We start from the raw sequence: 17920 nt of genomic DNA on the forward strand, positions 1-17920 counted from the left end.
CCCGACCCGAAATGTCAACTTTCTTGCTCCTCTGATGCTGCCTGGCCTGCTGTGTTCCTCCAGCTCCACACTGTGTTATCTCTGACTCCAGCATCAGCAGTTCTTACTATCTCTACAGAGAGATACTGATAGGTTAAGTAAGCGGGTAAAATGTTGGCAAATGGAGTATAGTGTCGGAAAATGTGAAGTTGTTCATTTTGGAAGGGAGGACAAAACAACAAAATATCATTTAAATGGAGAAAAACTGCAGAAAGATGTAACACTATGGGATCTGGGGGGCTTACTTGTGCAGAAAACACAGATAGCTAGTACACAGGGTCAGCAGGTAATCAGCAAGGGTAAATGGAATGTTGGCACTTATTTCAAGGGGTTTGAACTATGTTTAACGGTAACTGTTCAAGGTGTTGGTGAGACCATATCTGAAGCACTGTGAGCAGTTTTGATCCCCTTATTTAAGAAAATATATTATTTTGTTGGAGGTAGTTCAGAGAAGGTTCACTAGGATGAACCCTGGTATGAAGATGAGGAGGAATTTCTCTTCCCAGAGGGTTGAGAGTCTTTGGAACCCATGCCACAGAGAGCTGTGGGGGCAGAGTCCTTGCATATATTTAAGGCTGAGACAGATAGATTCTTGATCAGTAAGGGCATCAAGGGCTATGGAGAAAGGGCAGGAAAATGGACATGAGAAGTGTCATTGGATCAGCCAAGATCCTATTGAATGGCAAGTATACTCAAGGGACCAAACAGCCTATTCCTGTTCTTATTTCTTATGGTCCTACAGGAGCAGGGATGTCTTACTGCAATTGTACAGTGTACTGGTGAGACTACACCTGAAGTACTGTGTGCAGCTTTGGTCTCCTCATCTGAGGAAGGATATTCTGGCAATGGAAGGAGGTTTATCAGACTGACACCTGAGATGGCAGGACTGACATGTGTAAGACAGTCTGGATTGGTTAGGGCTATACACACTAGATTTGAGAATAATGTGGGGGGATTTCATAGAAACCTATAAAATTCCAACAAGACTAGACAGGATAGATGCAGGAATGGTGTTCCTGATGACTGTGGAGTCCAGAACCAGAGGTCATGGTGTAAGAATAAGGCTAAACTATTTAGGATTAAGGTGAGCAGAAATTGCTTCACCCAGACAGTGGTGAACCTGTGGAATTCTCTGCCACAGAAAGCAATTGAGGGGAAAACACTGAATATTTTCAAGGAGACAGATATAGTTCTTAGGGCTGTTGGGCTCAAAGAATACAGGAAAAATGTGAGAACAGGTACTGATTGGCTGATCAGATATGACCATATTGAATGGTGCAGTAGGCTCAAAGGGCTGAATAGCCTATTCGTGCTCCTATTTCCCATATGTCCATGCTGCCTGATCCGCTGTGATGTCCAGCACTTTTTGTTTTCAGTACAGACTCCAGCATCTGTGATAATTTGCTCCTATATCCTATGTTTCTATGTTCCTTTGTATTCTTCCCCCATATAGGGGCAGACATTCAGCCCGGGAATGCTACCAGCAGAACCAAATTCATATTGTACCTTGCATTTTGTTCCTCAAGGTAAAATTGTTAACAATTCCATAAGGTTCTTAGATCCATTTCAGGAGGAATGTGATATCCAATAAATTAGCCTCAAATAGGCAGGATATCATTACAAAACCAGCATTAATAATGACACTGTAAAAATTAATCTGTTTGCATCAACAAGAGAAATTTTAACACAAGCATTTTGCACTAGACGTGCAACTGTAAAAGCTTGTTCGAAAGGATTACACCTGTGGTACTAGTACCACACTTCTCTTAAAACAATACTGCTTCACTGAAGGTTAAGTGAGAACTAAATAGATGCACAGATAGTAGAGTTATGCTCTATCCCATTATTAAGGAGTTTGTTTTGTATGATGAACTGTTCTCAATTAAAAAGGAACAAGAATATGTCTTTAAATAGCACATCATTCAATACCATCTAAATGCTAAAAATTACTTAGCAACAATTATTGCATGTAGGCACATATTAAACCAGTCATTTCACATACATCAGGAATCACAAGCAAAATGGCTTTTTAACCTATTTCATTTATGTTGGTTGGAGGTGGAATATTGCATAGGACACTGTAACACCTCTTTGCTTTCCTTGAAAAATTGTACAGGATCAGAAATTTTAACAGATTCAGATCTTTGTTTAAGGTCCAAATGACAGTATATCCATCCAGTAGAACATATTAAAATAAAACAAAGAACTGTGGATGCTTAATATTCAGTGTTATTCTGAAATAACACCAGAAATTGCTGGAGAAACTCAGCAGGTCTGGCAGCTTCTGTGAAGAGAAAGCAGAGTTAACGTTTCAAGTACAGTAACTCTTCTTCAGAACTCTGCCTCTTTTCCCTACAGTGCAACACTTCAAAAGTATTTAATTGACTGAAAAATGCTTTTGAACATCCTGAGGTTGAGAAAAGAGCTATGTAAATGCAAGTTTATTTATCTTTATCTTACTTATGTGATAGGTGCAACATAAATGTGTTCTTTGGCCATGGATTTACAAGTTTTTTAAATACAATTCCCCCCTTCTATTCTGCTTCTCTGGATAAAAACATATTCATTGCAATATAAGGTTGAAACATAAATTTCAAGTAATTAATCCTCCTGATCTCTGTAAAATAGTTGACAACTTTTCCCCAAACTATAGACAAAGGGTTTTTTTTAAAGAAAGAAGTAAAACAGAGTTTAACTGTCTGTTTCTTTAAATTGAAACTAATTTATGTCTGATCAAATCATTAACAAAGACTTACTTTACTAACATATAGTCATGGTTTAAATCCAGCTTGAATTTAAAATATCACTTACAGTTAAAGCTGATCACTATAAAAGGATGATAATAGGGCCTTGAATATTGTTCCAGAATAAGCTGATATTTCCAAATGGATCAGTTAGAAACCATTGACTGTCGACATTTAAAGCTTCAAACTTCTCACCTCTTGGTGAGCTGTGCACTAGAGGAGTTCTCAGAAAGTGTTTTAATAGCTAAAAGCTGAGCCAGTCATTTCACCAGAGCTGAGTTGAACCCTCTCCCAAATGCCAGCCTTGGTTGCTCCCTCACTGAATGTCATGTGACCCATCTAATGTCATTCTAATAATATACAAGCCAGAAACAGCTCCATGTAACTTATAAGCATGTAAGCCTTTGTACAGTCTGTCAGCTGCATATGTGCTTTGACCCAACAGCTATTTACTGCTCAAGGTGGCACCCCCTCAAACAGTCTCAAAGTTAGAGCATCAATTAAATGCCTGGAATGACCCGATTCTTGTATCACTTTATTTTCTTATTGTCTCTTTGGGTTAGGGAATACCAAACACTTTCCACCACATTCTCTGGCAGCTCATTCCACACATTGTGTAAAAAAGATGCCCCTCATGTCCTTTTTAAATCGCTCTCCTTTCGCCTTAAAAATAGTTTTGAACTATTAAAACCCCTAGTTTTGGACTCTCTCACCCAAGGAAAAGATCCTGGTCATTCACCTTATCTATGCCCCTCATGATTTTAAAAACCTCTATAAGGTCAATCCTCAACCTCCTAAGCTCCAGTGAAAAAAGTCCCAGCCTTTCCAGTCTGTTTTTATATCTCAAACCCTCTATTCCCAGCCACATCTTGGTAAATCTTTTATGAACCCTCTCCAGTTAATAATATCCTTCCTATATTAATTCGTTGATTCATTTAGGAAGGTCGAATTTGAATGCAGAATACAGGGTTAATGGCAGGATTCTTGGCAGTGTGGAGGAACAGAGGGATCTTGGGGTCCACGTCCATAGATCCCTCGAAGTTGCTACCCAAGTTGATAGGGTTGTAAAGACGTATGGTGTGTTGGCTTTCATTGGCAAGGGAATTGAGTTTAAGAGCCATGAGGTTATACTGCAGCTCTATAAAACTCTGGTTTGACCTCACTTGGAATATTGTGTTCCGTTCTGATCACCTCATTATAGGAAAGATGTGGAAGCTTTAGAGAGGGTGCAGAGGAGCTTTACCAGGATGCTACCTGGACTGGAGGGCAGGTCTTATGAGGAAAGGTTGAGGGAGCTAGGGCTTTTCTCATTGGAGCGAAGAAGGATGAGAGTTGACTCGATAGAGATGTACAAGATGATGAGAAGCACAGATAGTGGATAGCCAGAGACTTTTTCCCAGGGCAGAAATAACTATTACGAGGGGGCATAATTTTAAGGTGATTGGAGGAAGGTATAGGGGAGATGTCAGAGGTAGGTTCTTTACACAGAGAGTGGTGGGCGTGTGGAATGCACTGCTGGCAGTGGTAGCGGAGTCAGATACATTAGAGACTTTTAAGCGACTCTTGGATAGGCAGATAGAGGATAGTAAAATGTCGGGTATACAGTGTAGTTTGATCTTAGTAGGATAATAGGTCGGCACAACATCGCGGGCCGAAGGGCCTGTACTGTGCTGTACTGTTCTAGGTTCTATAACAGAACTGCACACAGTATTCCAGAAGAGGCCCCACCAACATTCTGTACAACCTCAACATGACGTCCCAACTCCTATACTCAAAGGTCTGAGCAATGAAGACAAGCGTGCTAAATGCCTTCATAACCACCCTGTCTACCTGTGACATAAACTTCAAGGAACTAGGTACCTGAACTCCTAGGTCTCTCTGTTCTGCAATATTACCCAGGACCCTACCATTAATTGTATAAGTCCTGTCCTTTTTGTATTACCAAAATGAGTCCTTGACTCCATTGTATGTAAAAGAAAAATGCTGCCTCTAGAAACAAAACAATCCTTTGCAAAATAAAACATTCGCCTTGTTTCCATCTTAAAAATGGAGACTTCTTATTTTAAACCATGTTCCCTTGTTCTAATCTCCCATACAAGAGGAAATATTGTCCTGGTAACCACCTTTATCAAGTCCTTTCAGGAAATTATATGGCAAAAGAGGATCACTGCTCATTCTTTGAAACTCCAACAAATACAGGCCAACTTGTCCAACCTTTCCTCATAGGGTAACCCTCTCATCTCTGGAATAAGTCCAATAAACCTTTTCTGAACTGCTTCTAACACAATTATATCATTTTCAAATGAACATTGAGAATGCTGTAGAATCTCAATTTGAAATGAAGAGACCAAAACTATACATAGTACTTCAGATGCGGTCTCACTATGACCATGCATAATTAAATTATAACTTCCTGATTCAGATTAAATTCCCTTGAAATAAATGCCAACATTCCATTTGGCTTCCTAATCACTTGTTGTATCTGCTTACTAACCTATCATGATTAATGTACCAACATGCCAAGATCCTCTTAATTTCAGAATTCCTTAACATCCCTCCATTCCTCTTTCCATTCAAATAGTAATTTTTTTATTCTTCCTGCCAAAGTGGACAATTTCATGCTTTCCCACATAAGCTCCATCTGCCATTTTTTTACTCACTCACTCAACCTATATTTTTTGCGGCTCTCAACCCAGCCTAAGAAAACAAACCTCTCACTATCCATTCTGTCAAGTCTTATAAGAATTTTAAACATTACTTGATTCTTCAAAACTTCAAAGAATAGAGCTAACAAGAAACCGTTTCTTTTCCTTTCAGGCATCAAGGCATGCAAGATGTAACAACTTAGAGATTCCCATGGCCCTCAGGAAACATCCTGCCCTCTGACTCCATCCCATCCCCAACCCTACCTCCTGTGGTGTATGCACTATCACTCCTGGCCTTCTGCTTTCCGATGCTGAACGTTCTGTACACAGCAAAGGTCTCAGTTTTATCCAATAAAAACTGAAAGAACTGTGCATGCTGTAAATCAGGAACAAAAACAAAGTTGCTGGAAAAGCCCAGCAGGTCTGGCAGCACCTGTGAAGGAAAAAGCAGAGTTAACATTTCGGGTCTGGTGACCCTTCCTCAGAACAGTTCTATCCCTCTGCGTCCCCACCATAACGAATTTCAGGCATGACACGATGTTGAACTCTTCTTCCATCACCTTTGCCTCCGTGCCTATTTCTTTGGACAAGAGTCTTCTCCCCCGTCCCACAGACCCCTTTGCCTAGCTCCAACACTTTCCCTCCACCTTGACCCCTCCCTCTGGCCTTTTACCTGGACTTGATCTGTTCATTCAGAATTCTTGACGTGCCATTGGTCACCTCAATTCTCTGTCCCCTGCCCCTTACCCATTCCAACCTATCCTCCTGGGAACTGAGTGCACTCCATGCTCTCAGACCCAACCCTGACTCTGTAATTAAGCCTGCTGATATGGGTGGTGCTATTGTGTCTGGCAGACTGAGCTCTACATTGCAGTGACTGAGTACCAGCTCTTAGATACCTCCTCCTATCACCCCGGACCATGATGGAATATCAGGTCATCGTGTCAACCATGGTCACCAGCCTCATTTCATCTGGTGATCTCCCCCCTTCCCCCACCCACTGCTTCCAAACTGACAGTCTCCTGACCCCGCACAGCTCGCCTCAAACTCCTTCCCAAAATTCACAAATGAGACTTCCCGGGCAGACCTATTGTTTCTGCTTGCTCCTGTCCCACAAAACTTATCTCTTTCTACCTTGACTGAGTCTTTTCTCTCCTGGTCTTGTCCCTTCCCACTTATATCCTTGATTCCTTGATGCTTTACACAGTTTCAGAATTTCTAGTTTGCGGGCTCCAGCTGCCTCCTCTACACCATAGACATTCATCCTTTTGTATGTCCATCCTCCATCAGGATGATCTCAGGCCCCTCCGCTTCTTCCTGGAACACAGTCCTGAACTGTCCCCATCCACCACCAGTCTCATCCACCTGGTCAAGCTTGTCTCATCCTGAACAACTTTTTTTTTAACTTCTCCCTTTTTTTTCAGGTCAGAGGGGTGGCCATGGGTACACGCATGGGCCCCAGTTATGCCTGTCTCTTTGTGGGGTACGTGGAACATTCCTTGTTCCAGTCCTATTCAGGCCCCCACCCACAACACGTTCTCCGATATATCAATGATATCATCAGCGCTGCCTCCCTCTCTCGGCTGGAATTGGAAAAGTTTACCGATTTCGCTTCCAATTTCCACCCCGCTCTCACCTTCTCCTGGTCCATCTCTGAATCCTCCCTTCACTTCCTTGACATCTCTGTTTATATTTCTGGGGTTAGACTGGCCACTAATATCCACTATGAACCTACTGACTCCCACAGCTACCTAGGCTATACAACCTCATACTCTGCTTCCTGTAAAAAATCTATTCCATTTTCCCAGTTCCTCTGTAACCATTGCATTTGTTCCAATGATGCCAACTTCAACAAGGGAGCCTCTGAAATGTCCACCTTCTTCCTCAACCAAGGATTTCCCAGCACTGTTGCTGACAGGACCCTCATCTGGGTCTGACCCATCTCCCGTACTTCAGCCTTCACCCCCGTCTTTCTTCCCACAACAGCGATAGGGTTCCCCTTGTCCTTACCTACCATCCCACCAGCATCCACATCGAGAGGATCATTAGCCGCCATTTCCGCCATCTCCAGCGAGCCACTACCACCAGGCACGTATTCCCCTCCCCTTCCTTATCTGTCTTCTGCATGGATCATTCCCTCTGGTCCACTCTTCCTTCACATCCAACAATCCCCCACAGTCCCACAGCACCTTCCCCTGCAAGTGCTGAAGGTGTAACACCTGCCCATTTACTTCCTCCCACCTCAGTACCCAAGGGCCCAAACATACCTTCCAGGTGGAGCAGCGCTTTACCGGGACTTCAGGTTGACTGCATTTGCTGCTCACAATGTGGTCTCCTCTACATTGGAGAAACAAAGCATAGACTGGGTGACTGTTTCGCAGAACACTTGCATTCTGTTCGCAAAAAAGACCCTGAATTTCCAGTTGCCTGCCACTTTAACACCCTGTACCCTGGCCAACATCTCAGTCTCAGGCTTGCTGTAATGCTCCAGCGAAGCTCAGCACAAGCTGGAACAGCAGCATCTCATTTTCCACTTGGGGACCCTGCAGCCTTCAGAACTCAATATTGAGTTCAATAACTTTAGGGTTTGATCTCTCCCATGTCATTACCCCAAACCCCCACTCCAGGCCTTGTCATCACATAGCCTGTATTACACACCACCCATTGTTAGCCACTAACAGATCCCATTAACAGATATTCACCCTCTCAGCCAGATCGTTATCCACTTCGTGGATGAGGAACAGGACTGCAGGAAGGATGAGTCAACTGACCACGGCACCATGGTCCAGGAGGCCATTCAAGAGGCGGGAGCAAAAAGACAGATTGTAGTTGTAGGGGATTCCATCATCAGTGGGATAGACAGTATCCTTTGTGAGCAGGATAGAGAATCCCGCATGGTGTGTTGCCTGCCCAGTGCCAGGGTGGAGACATCTCTGACCGGCTTGAGAGGATACTAGAGAGGGAGGGGGAGGATCCAGTTGTTGTGGTCCACGCAGGTGCTAACAACATAGGCAGGACTAGGAAAAAAGACCTGTTTCGGGATTATGAAAAGCTAGGAACAAAGTTAAAAAACAGGTCTTCAAGGGTCATAATCTCTGGATTGCTGCCCGAGCCACTTGCAAATTGGCATAGGGAGGCGAGGATCAGGGAAGTAAACACGTGGCTAAGAGAGTGGTGTGGGAAAGAGGATTTCCTTTTCATGGGGCACTGGCATCAGTTCTGGGACAGGAGGGATCTATACCACTGGGATGGACTCCACCTGAACAGGGTCGGGTCCAGTGTTCTGGCGAAAAGGGTACATAGGGTGGTTAATAGGACTTTAAACTAGTAAGTAGGGGGAAAGGGAGAAGTGAGCGTAGACGGAGAATAACAATTAATGTAAAGCAAAGCAGCAGGTTAGCAGGTGACGAGGAAGCTTCAACTCCATTGAAAATTAGGAAAAAAGTTAAAGGGAAGGAGAACTCAAGAGTTGTTAGTAATGGAGGTAATAGGACCCAAAAAGAAGGTGCAAAAACTGGCATAAGGGCACTTTATCTGAATGCTCGGAGCATTCGAAACAAGGTGGATGAGTTGACGGTGCAAATCATGGCAAATGGGTATAATTTAGTGGCTATTACAGAGACATGGTTACAGGATGGTCATGACTGGGAGTTAAATATCCAGGGGTATCAAACTGTTCGGAAGGACAGACAGGAAGGTAAGGGAGGTGGTGTTGCTCTGATTTTTAAGGATGATATCAGGGCAGTAGTGAGAGATGATATAGGTTCTACTGAACAAAACGTTGAATCCATTTGGGTGGAAATTAGGAATAGCAGGGAGAAGAAGTCACTGATAGGTGTGGTCTATAGGCAACCAAATAATGACATCGTGGTGGGGCAGGCAATAAACATAGAAATAGCTAATGCATGTAAAAATGGTACAGCAATTATCATGGGGGATTTTAATCTACATATTGATTGGTCAAACCAGGTCGGTCATGGCAGCCTTGAGGAGGGGTTCAGAGAATGCATCCGCGAGAATTTCCTTGAACAATATGTAATGAAACCTACAAGGGAGCAAGCTATCCTAGATCTAGTCCTGTGTAATGAGACAGGAATAATTAATGATCTCACAGTTAGGGATCCTCTCGGAAGGAGCAATCACAATATGGTTGAATTTAAAATACAGATGGAGCGTGAGAAGGTTAAATCCAGTACCTATGTCCTGTGCTTAAACAAAGGAGACTATGAAGGAATGAGGAAGGAGTTAGCTAAGGTAGAATGGGAGCAAAAACTTTATGGTGGGTCAATTGAGGAACAGTGGAGGACTTTCAAAACAATTTTTCACAGCGCTCAGCAGAAGTATATTCCAATGATAAGGAAGAACTGTAGGAAAAGAGAGAGCCAGCCATGGATGTCTAAGGAAATAAAGGAAAGTATCAGATTGAAAAAAAACACATACAGAAAAGCAAAGAGTAGTGGGAAACTAATAGACTGGGAAATCTTTAAAGGCCAACAGAAAGCCACAAAAAAAGTTATAAAGAAAAGTAAGATAGATTATGAGAGTAAACTAGCTCAGAATATAAAAACAGGCAGCAAAAGTTTCTATAAATATGTAAATCGTAAAAGAGTGGCCAACGTAAACATTGGTCCTTTAGAGGATGAGAAGGCCAATTTACTAACTGGGAATGAGGAAATAGCCGAGACATTAAACAGTTATTTCATGTCAGTCTTCACAGTGGCAGACACACATAACATGCTGAAAACTAATGGCAAGAAGGTTATAGCAGGTGAGGACCTAGAAACTATCATTATCACTAAGGAGGCAGTGCTGGGCAAGCTAATGGGGCTAAAGGTAGACAAGTCTCCTGGCCCTGATGAAATGCATCCCAGGGTACTAAAAGAGGTGATGGGGGAAATAGCAAATGCACTAGTAATTATTTACCAAAATTCACTGGACTCTGGGGTGATTCCCACAGATTGGAAAACAGCCAATGTGACGCCACTGTTTAAAAAAGGAAGTAGACAAAAAGCAGGTAACTATAGGCCAGTTAGCTTAACTTCGGTAGTGGGGAAAATGCTTGAATCTATCATTAAAGAAGAAATAGCAAGACATCTGGATATAAATTGTCCCATTGGGAACACTTAGCATGGGTTCATGAAGGGTAGGTCATGTTTAACTAATTTGGTGGAATTCTTCGAGGACATTACTTGCATGGTGGACAATGGGGAACCTGTGGATGTGGTGTATCTGGATTTCCACAAGGCATTTGACAAGGTGCCACACCAAAGGCTGCTACATAAGATAAAGTTGCATGGTATTACAGGTAATGTATTGGCATGGATAGAGGATTGGTTGACCAGTAAAAAGCAAAGAGTAGGGGTAAATGGGTGTTTTTCTGGTTGGCGGTCAGTGGCTAGTGGTGTGCCTCAGGGATCAGTGTTGGGACCTCAATTGTTTACAATTTACATAGATGATTTGGACTTGGGGACTAAGTGTGGTGTGTCAAAATTTGCAGATGACACTGAGGTGAGTGGTAGAGCAAAGTGTGCAGAAGACACTGAAAGTCTGCAGAGGGATATAGATCGTCTAAGTGAGTGGGCAAAGGTCTGGCAGATGGAGTACAATGTTGATAAGTGTGAGGTCATCCATTTTGATAGGAATAACAGCAAGATGGACTATGTTTTAAATGGTAAAAAATTGCAGCACGCTGCTGCGCAAAGGGACTTGGGTGTCCTTGTGCATGAATTGCTAAAAGTAGGATTGTAGGTGCAGCAGGTAATTAAAAAGGCAAATGGAATTTTGTCTGCCATTGCTCAAGGAATGGAGTTTAAAAACAGAGACGCTATGCTGCAGCTGTATAGGGTCCTGGTGAGGCCACACCTGAAGTACTGTGTGCAGTTTTGGTCTCCTTACTTGAGCAGAGATATACTAGCACTGGAGGGGGTGCAGAGGAGATTCACTCGGTTGATTCCAGAGTTGAGAGGGTTGGATTATGAGGAGAGACTGAGTAGACTGGGATTATACTCATTGGAATTCAGAAGAATGAGGGGAGATCTTATAGAAACATATAAGATTATGAAGGGAATAGATAAGGTGGAGGCAGGGAGGTTGTTTCCGCTAGCAGGTGAAACTAGGACTAGAGAGCATCGCCTCAAAATAAAGGGAAGCAGATGTAAGACTGAGGTCAGGAGGAACTTCTTCACCCAAAGGGTTGTGAATCTGTGGAATTCCCTGCCCAGTGAAGTGGTTGAAGCTATCCCGCTGAATGTTTTTAAGGCAAGGCTAGATAAATTTTTGAACAGTAAAGGAATTAAGGGTTATGGTGAGTGGGCGGGTAAGTGGAGCTGAGTCTCAAAAAGATCAGCCATGATCTTATTAAATGGCGGGGCAGGCTCGAGGGGCCAGATGGCCTACTCCTGCACCTAGTTCTTATGTTCTTATGTTCTTTGCTTGTTTAACTGCTCTTCTCTTTCTTTGGGCTCTATTCCCCACGTATTGTTTACTCCTTAACCCTTATCTCCGCCCTACCTTCTGCATATAAACTGAGATTTTCCTAGCTACCATCAGTTCTGAGGAAGGGTCATTCAACCTGAAACGTTAACTCTGATTTCTCTCCACAGATGTTGCCAGACCAGCTGAGCTTTGCCAGCAATTGTTTCAAATCTTTCATGATCGAGCAGCAGTCTTGACCCAAGAATAAACATAGTGAACTTCTGTTTCACCGTGTAAGGCAAATATCCTTCCACAAATTAAAAGATTACTATGGTACGCTGTACTCAAAGTGTAACTTCAGCAAAACCCTATTTAATTGGAGTAAATCTTCCTTACAACAATATTCCAACATCTTTGCAATTCAGGCTAACATATCATTTGCCTACCTCATTGCTTGCTGCACCAGTATATTACATTTCTGAGATTTGTATACAAGTGTGTCCAAGACTCTTTCAAACCCAATATTTGCTACTCTCTCATCTTTCAGAAATTGCTCTGTTTCTCATCTGTCCTATCAAAGTGGCTAATCCTGTCGTTACGGTTGAGTTAGGAAGGGTGAACTGATTCCTTTTCTTGTCTATGCTTCAACTGGCCACAACAAAGATGGAATTTAAAAGGGCAGGTGATGTGCATATCACATTGTACATAAAAACAAAAACAGAAATTACTGGAAAAACTCAGCAGGTCAGGCAGCATCTGATAGAGAGAGTATAGTTAACATTTCAGGTCCAGTGAAGCTTCTTCAGAACCAATGGTAGCTAGGAAAAAGTTGATATTTATGCAGAAGATGGAGTGGGGGTGAGGGTGGAAAAGTAAGTGATAGGTGGAGATAGAACACAAAGAAAGAGAAAAACAGTTGGACAGACAGAGGAGTGGGGAGTGTCAGTCTGGGGAAATAAATAACTGCTAATACAGGCTATTAGTAGCTGACAATGGGTTGTGTATGGTAGCAGCCCATGTGATGTCAAAGGCTGGTGTTGTAGGGATTGAGGCAAGGACATGGGAGAAGGTGCCTCAAGCCCTAAAATTGTTGAACTCGATATCAAGTCCAGGGGGCTGCAGAGTTCACAAGTAGAAAATGAGATGCTGTTCTTCCAGCTTGCACTGAGCTTCGCTGGAGCATTTTCCACTCTATTTCCCCGCCTAGCTTTGAATCTTCAGGAAATTTGTATATATTACGCTCAGTCTCTTTATCTAAGCCATTAATATGGATTATAAATAGCTGAGACCCAGTCACTAATCCTGTCACTGTGCATGAGAATGTTAATATAGAGGTCATCCCTACTAAATCTTACCTCTGAAAAAGAACCCAGTTGTCTATAATATTTAGTCTCTCATCGAAGTATCTGAGTTAGAAGCTGAGTCATTTTTTTCCTGTGTTGTTGTTCTTGTGATGGGGTTGCCATTGACTAAGCCAGCATTTATTGCTCAGCCCTAAGAGTCAATCATATTGCTATGGATCTGGACTCATATGTAGGCCACCCCTTGGCCCATTTCCTTCCCTGAATGAACCAGATGAGATTTTTTTTATGACAATTGACAGCAGTTACATGATTACTATTAGGCCAGATTTTTATTCTTTATTTTCTTTTCTGTTACGTTCCAGTTTCACCATCTGCTGTGGTAGGATTTGAATAGATGGCCCTAGAATGGCCCGTGGACTTGATTACTAGTCCAGTGACATTACCACTACACAATCATCTCCCTATGATTCTGTAGTCCTGGAGTGTCAGAAACAACAAACTTTACATTCTTTTAGTGTTTGAAACAACTTTCTGCAGTTGTCCTGCAAGGATTTTTTTAAAAAGAGTATAAACAGCAAATATACAGCAAAGCAGGACTTCTGTCTGAAGACCTTGTGCCAAATCATAGGGTTGACAGTACATGCACAACAGAGAATCTGAAACAGCCATCAGGAAATTCTGAGGGTGGAGGTGAGCTGAAGATCTACCACAGCAAATCAGGTTTCATGAAAACTCTTAAAGATTACAATATTTGCAAGAAAATGTTTATCTCATTTCTACAATAATATTTGCAATGTTTGAAGTGCTGATAAATATATCTTCCATCAAAGGCCCGTGCCTTCCTGCAAAGCCTGAGGTTCAAATTTTCCCTAAAAACTGAAAGAACTGCAGATGCTGTAAATCAGAAACTAAAACAGAAGTAAGACCATAAGACATAGGAGCAGAAATTAGGCCATTCGGCTCATCGAGTCTGCTCCACCATTCAATCATGGCTGATAAGTTCCTCAATCCAATTCTCCTGCTTTCTCCCCATAACCCTTGATAATCAAGAACCTTTCTATCTCAGTCTTATATGTACTCAATGACCTGGCCTCCACAGCCTGGAAAAGCTCAGCAGGTCTGGCAGCATTTGTGAAGAGAAATCAAGAGTTAATGTTTCAGGTCAGGATTGATGAGGGCAGAGCAGTGGACATGACCTATATGGGCTTCAGTAAGGCATTCGATAAGGTCCCTCATGGCAGACTGGTTAGCAAGGTTAGATCACATGGAATACAGGGAGAACTAGCCATTTGAATATAGAACTGGCTTGAAGCTAGAAGACAGAGGGTGGTGGTGGTGGAGGGTTGCTTTTCAGATTGGAGTCATGTGACCAGCAATGTACCACAAGGATCAGTGCTGGGTCCACTGCTTTTCCCATTTAGATAAATGATTTGGATGTGAACAGAGGAGGTATGGTTAGTAAGTTTGCAGATGACACCAAAATAGCAGGTACAGTGGACAGTGAAGAAGGTTACTTCAGAATGCAACGGGCCCTTCGTCAGAAGGGCCATTGGGCCGAGGAGTGGCAGAGTGAGTTTAATCTAGATAAATGTGAAGTGCTGCATTTTGTAAAGGCAAATCAGGGCAGGACTTAATGGTAAGGTCCTGGAGAATGTTGCTAAATAAAGAGACCTTGAAGTGGGAGGTTCATAGTTCCTTGAAGGTGGAGTCACAGGTAGATAGGATAGTGAAGGCAGTGTTTGGTACACTTGCCTTTATTGGTCAGTTCATTGAGTATAGGAATTGGGAGGTCATGTTCGGGTTATACAGGACATTGGTTAGGCCACTTTTGGAATATTGCATTCAGTTCTGGTCTCCCTACTACAGGAAGGATGTTGTAAAACTTGAAAGGGTTCAGAAAAGATGTATAAGGATCTTGCCAGGATTGGAGCTATAGATAGAGCCTGAATAGGCTGGGACTATTTTCCCTGGAGTGTCGGAGGCTGCGGATGACCTTATGGAGGTTCATAAAATCAGGAGGGGCATGGATAGGGAAAATAGTCAAGTCTTTCCCCCGGGGTGGGGGTGTCCAAAACTAGAGGGCATGAGAGGGGAAAAATTTAACAGGGACCTAAGTTGCAACTTTTTCACACAGAGACTGGTGCATGGATGGAATGAGCTGCCAGAGGAAGTGGAAGAGGCTGGTACTATTACAACATTTAAAAGGCAATTGGATGGGTATATGAAAAGGAAGGATTTAGAGGGATATGGACCAAATGCTGGCAAATGGGACCAGATTAACTTAGGATATCTGGTTGGCATGCATGAGTTGGACCGAAGGATCTGTTAGCATGCTGTACAGCTCTATGACTCTATGACTATATAGCACTGGTTAAATAATAGTGCTAACGTGTGCATTAGCACAGCTTAAAATAATCAGTTGAGTTTGTAAAATAGCTGATTTGTGCTGTGATAAATGACATGCATTCACATGCAGGAACCCATACATTACAAAAAAAGGAATATCTTCAAATCTTATGTAATATTGGGGAGCCCATGTAGCTCTTCATTGCTTTCTCCAGGGCAATGCCTCAAGCAATCAAAGTCAACTTGCCAATTATTTAGCATCTTTTCTCTTGTATAATTGTACGGTTATTTGAAATTTGGCATTATTTTTGTCCTGATTTACAAGATGAAAAGCTTAAGCAAACTCTTTTTTCAGCAATTTTCCTTCTTGCCCACTGTAACAAAAACTGACAGTTCTTACCCAGATTTAGATGGACTGTACTGTTTAATTTACCCTCAATACATGAGAACTGGCTCTTGACTTTGTGAGGTGGTACAAAATGACTCCATCGTTTATTTTTGTTTATACTATATTCAGAAAAGTATAAAAATAGACAACTTGAAAAAGACAGAAACACAAAATATCAGGATAATTAGCAATATAACAGTAAGCTCCCTATTTATCTTCATTTGGTATTTTTAAAGTGTCTCATGTTGCTCTTCTTCAAAACTGGTCCGATAGGAGAATAAAAATTATATTTTGTGACAATAGATTTGGTTGCTTTCTACTCAGAACTCAGTCACAACAGGAGACTGCCAGAGGAACAGATGGAAACACTTTAGGGAGGTCCTCTAAGCATCTATAACGAGAGGGAGCCTCTGCAGCAACTCATGGCATGACCAAAGGGGAAAATTTATTTTAGAAGGCATCAAACAGATTGAAGGACTTAAATGGGAGCACAACCTCTATTCTAGGTGCCTGCCCTTCAAGTCCAATTTGCCCTTCATGTGGCAGAGTCTTGAGATTGTCCATTGGACTCATCAGCCATCTCAGAACTCACTCAACCAGAATAGGATAAACAAGTCATCTCTGAGCCCGCAGGTATTGGCTGGCAAACGAAGAAATGGAAACAAAATTGTAAACGTAACTGAAAACACTTTACACCTTACTGGGTGAAAGTTGGGGAATGTTTATTTTGAATGTGTCTGTTACTGTCATTGTGTCACGTTGAGGAGGAGAGGCAGCGAAATGCGTTAAGTTCCCACACGACGTTTGTCGCTCTGCGCGCACCGTCCCGCCGCGACTCAACGTGGCCTCCGTGGTCCTGCCCCAACCCGCCGCAACGATTCGTCCATCGGGGCGCACTCTCGGCAACGATTGGTGAATTGAGCTGTCAGTCGGAGGCCGGTCCCGGAGTTGGGGGAGGGGAGAAGGAGAGCGCCATCCGGAAGCCGCGGGTGAAGCGGCCATTGTGCGGAGGGAGCGGAGTCTGAGCCCGAGTCGGCGGGGGGAGAGCTGCGGCACCGTTTCTAACGGTGATCGAGGGACGGCGCGGGCGCACAATTGATAAACCACCTTCGTTTTTTTTTAAAAAACAAGTTTCACCCACTTTCCTTTTGAAAAAAGATAGTAAAGGTTCACACAGACACAAATGTCAGACTTTGACGAATTCGAGAAACAGTTGCACGAGAACCGACAAGGTGAGCAGGGCCTACCGGACCAGGCTTTTTCTGGGGTTTTTTTTACATAAAGGATTCCGGGGCTTCCCCGTCATCCCACCCCGTCGGCCTTGCTGCGGCCTCGAGTCAAAACCGTCCGTGTTTCCAGGAGTTAATTTAAAACTGGTTTCCCAGTCACCGAATGAGCGGCGGGAGAGTGCACTGCGCAAGCTCAGTGTCAACTTGGCCAACCCTGGTGACAGGAAGAAGGCCATTCAGCCCCTCTGTATTCTGCACTCCCTTTTCCCCTCCCCCCACCTTCACGGAGTCCGATTCCACATTCAGCCCATGTGGAGACTTGGGCCTTCCCTCCTCTCGCTCAGCTCCTCTGCACACTGCCTCTTCCCCTCATTCAGCCCCTCTACCCAATGCCCTCTATATTTTGACCCCCCTTTGCCCCCACCCACTCATTAGTAACATAAAAGGGAATCCAGAAGTCTGCTGTAGGAATATAAATGGCAAAATGGTAAGAGAAGGAAGGATCGTGCCTTTTCGGAACCAAAGGGAGATCTACCCAGGGCAAACAGTCCACCTTGGTACAAAACGAGTACTTGTATCTGTTTTCCCCGAAATCTTATATGTTTGGGTGCCTGAGATAACAAGGTGTAGAGCTGGATGAACACAGGCCAAGCAGTATCAGAGGAGCAGGAAGGCGTACGTTTCGGGCCAAACCTTGTATGTTTGGGTGCCTACAGTTTTAGGGGAGTTCTGAAGTAATGACATGTGGATTTGTCTATATGTTTTTACTTTCAAATATTTTTAACCTTGTGCCTTTTCAATTTCATTGAAG

The 17920-nt window shown here is 43.0% G+C and overlaps 2 protein-coding genes across 2 annotated transcripts in view; one reads left to right on the plus strand and one right to left on the minus strand.

Annotated features, from left to right (window-relative positions):
• LOC109935856 (dehydrogenase/reductase SDR family member 7C) overlaps nt 1-16882 on the minus strand; it is a 42505-nt gene extending 25623 nt beyond the window's left edge. The window contains exon 1 of the mRNA XM_048611131.1: nt 16582-16882. Within this exon, the coding sequence (XP_048467088.1) occupies nt 16582-16882 (301 nt within the window). The remainder of the gene's footprint in view (nt 1-16581) is intronic.
• Nucleotides 16808-17920, plus strand: part of LOC109922437 (splicing factor U2AF 65 kDa subunit) — a 35018-nt gene continuing 33905 nt past the window's right edge. The window contains exon 1 of the mRNA XM_048610862.1: nt 16808-17112. Coding sequence (XP_048466819.1) covers nt 17064-17112 — 49 coding nt within the window. The 5' untranslated portion in view covers nt 16808-17063. The remainder of the gene's footprint in view (nt 17113-17920) is intronic.

The sequence above is a fragment of the Rhincodon typus genome, chromosome 23 (assembly GCF_021869965.1).
Source record: "Rhincodon typus isolate 14 chromosome 23, sRhiTyp1.1, whole genome shotgun sequence".
NCBI classification, from domain to species: Eukaryota; Metazoa; Chordata; class Chondrichthyes; order Orectolobiformes; family Rhincodontidae; genus Rhincodon; species Rhincodon typus.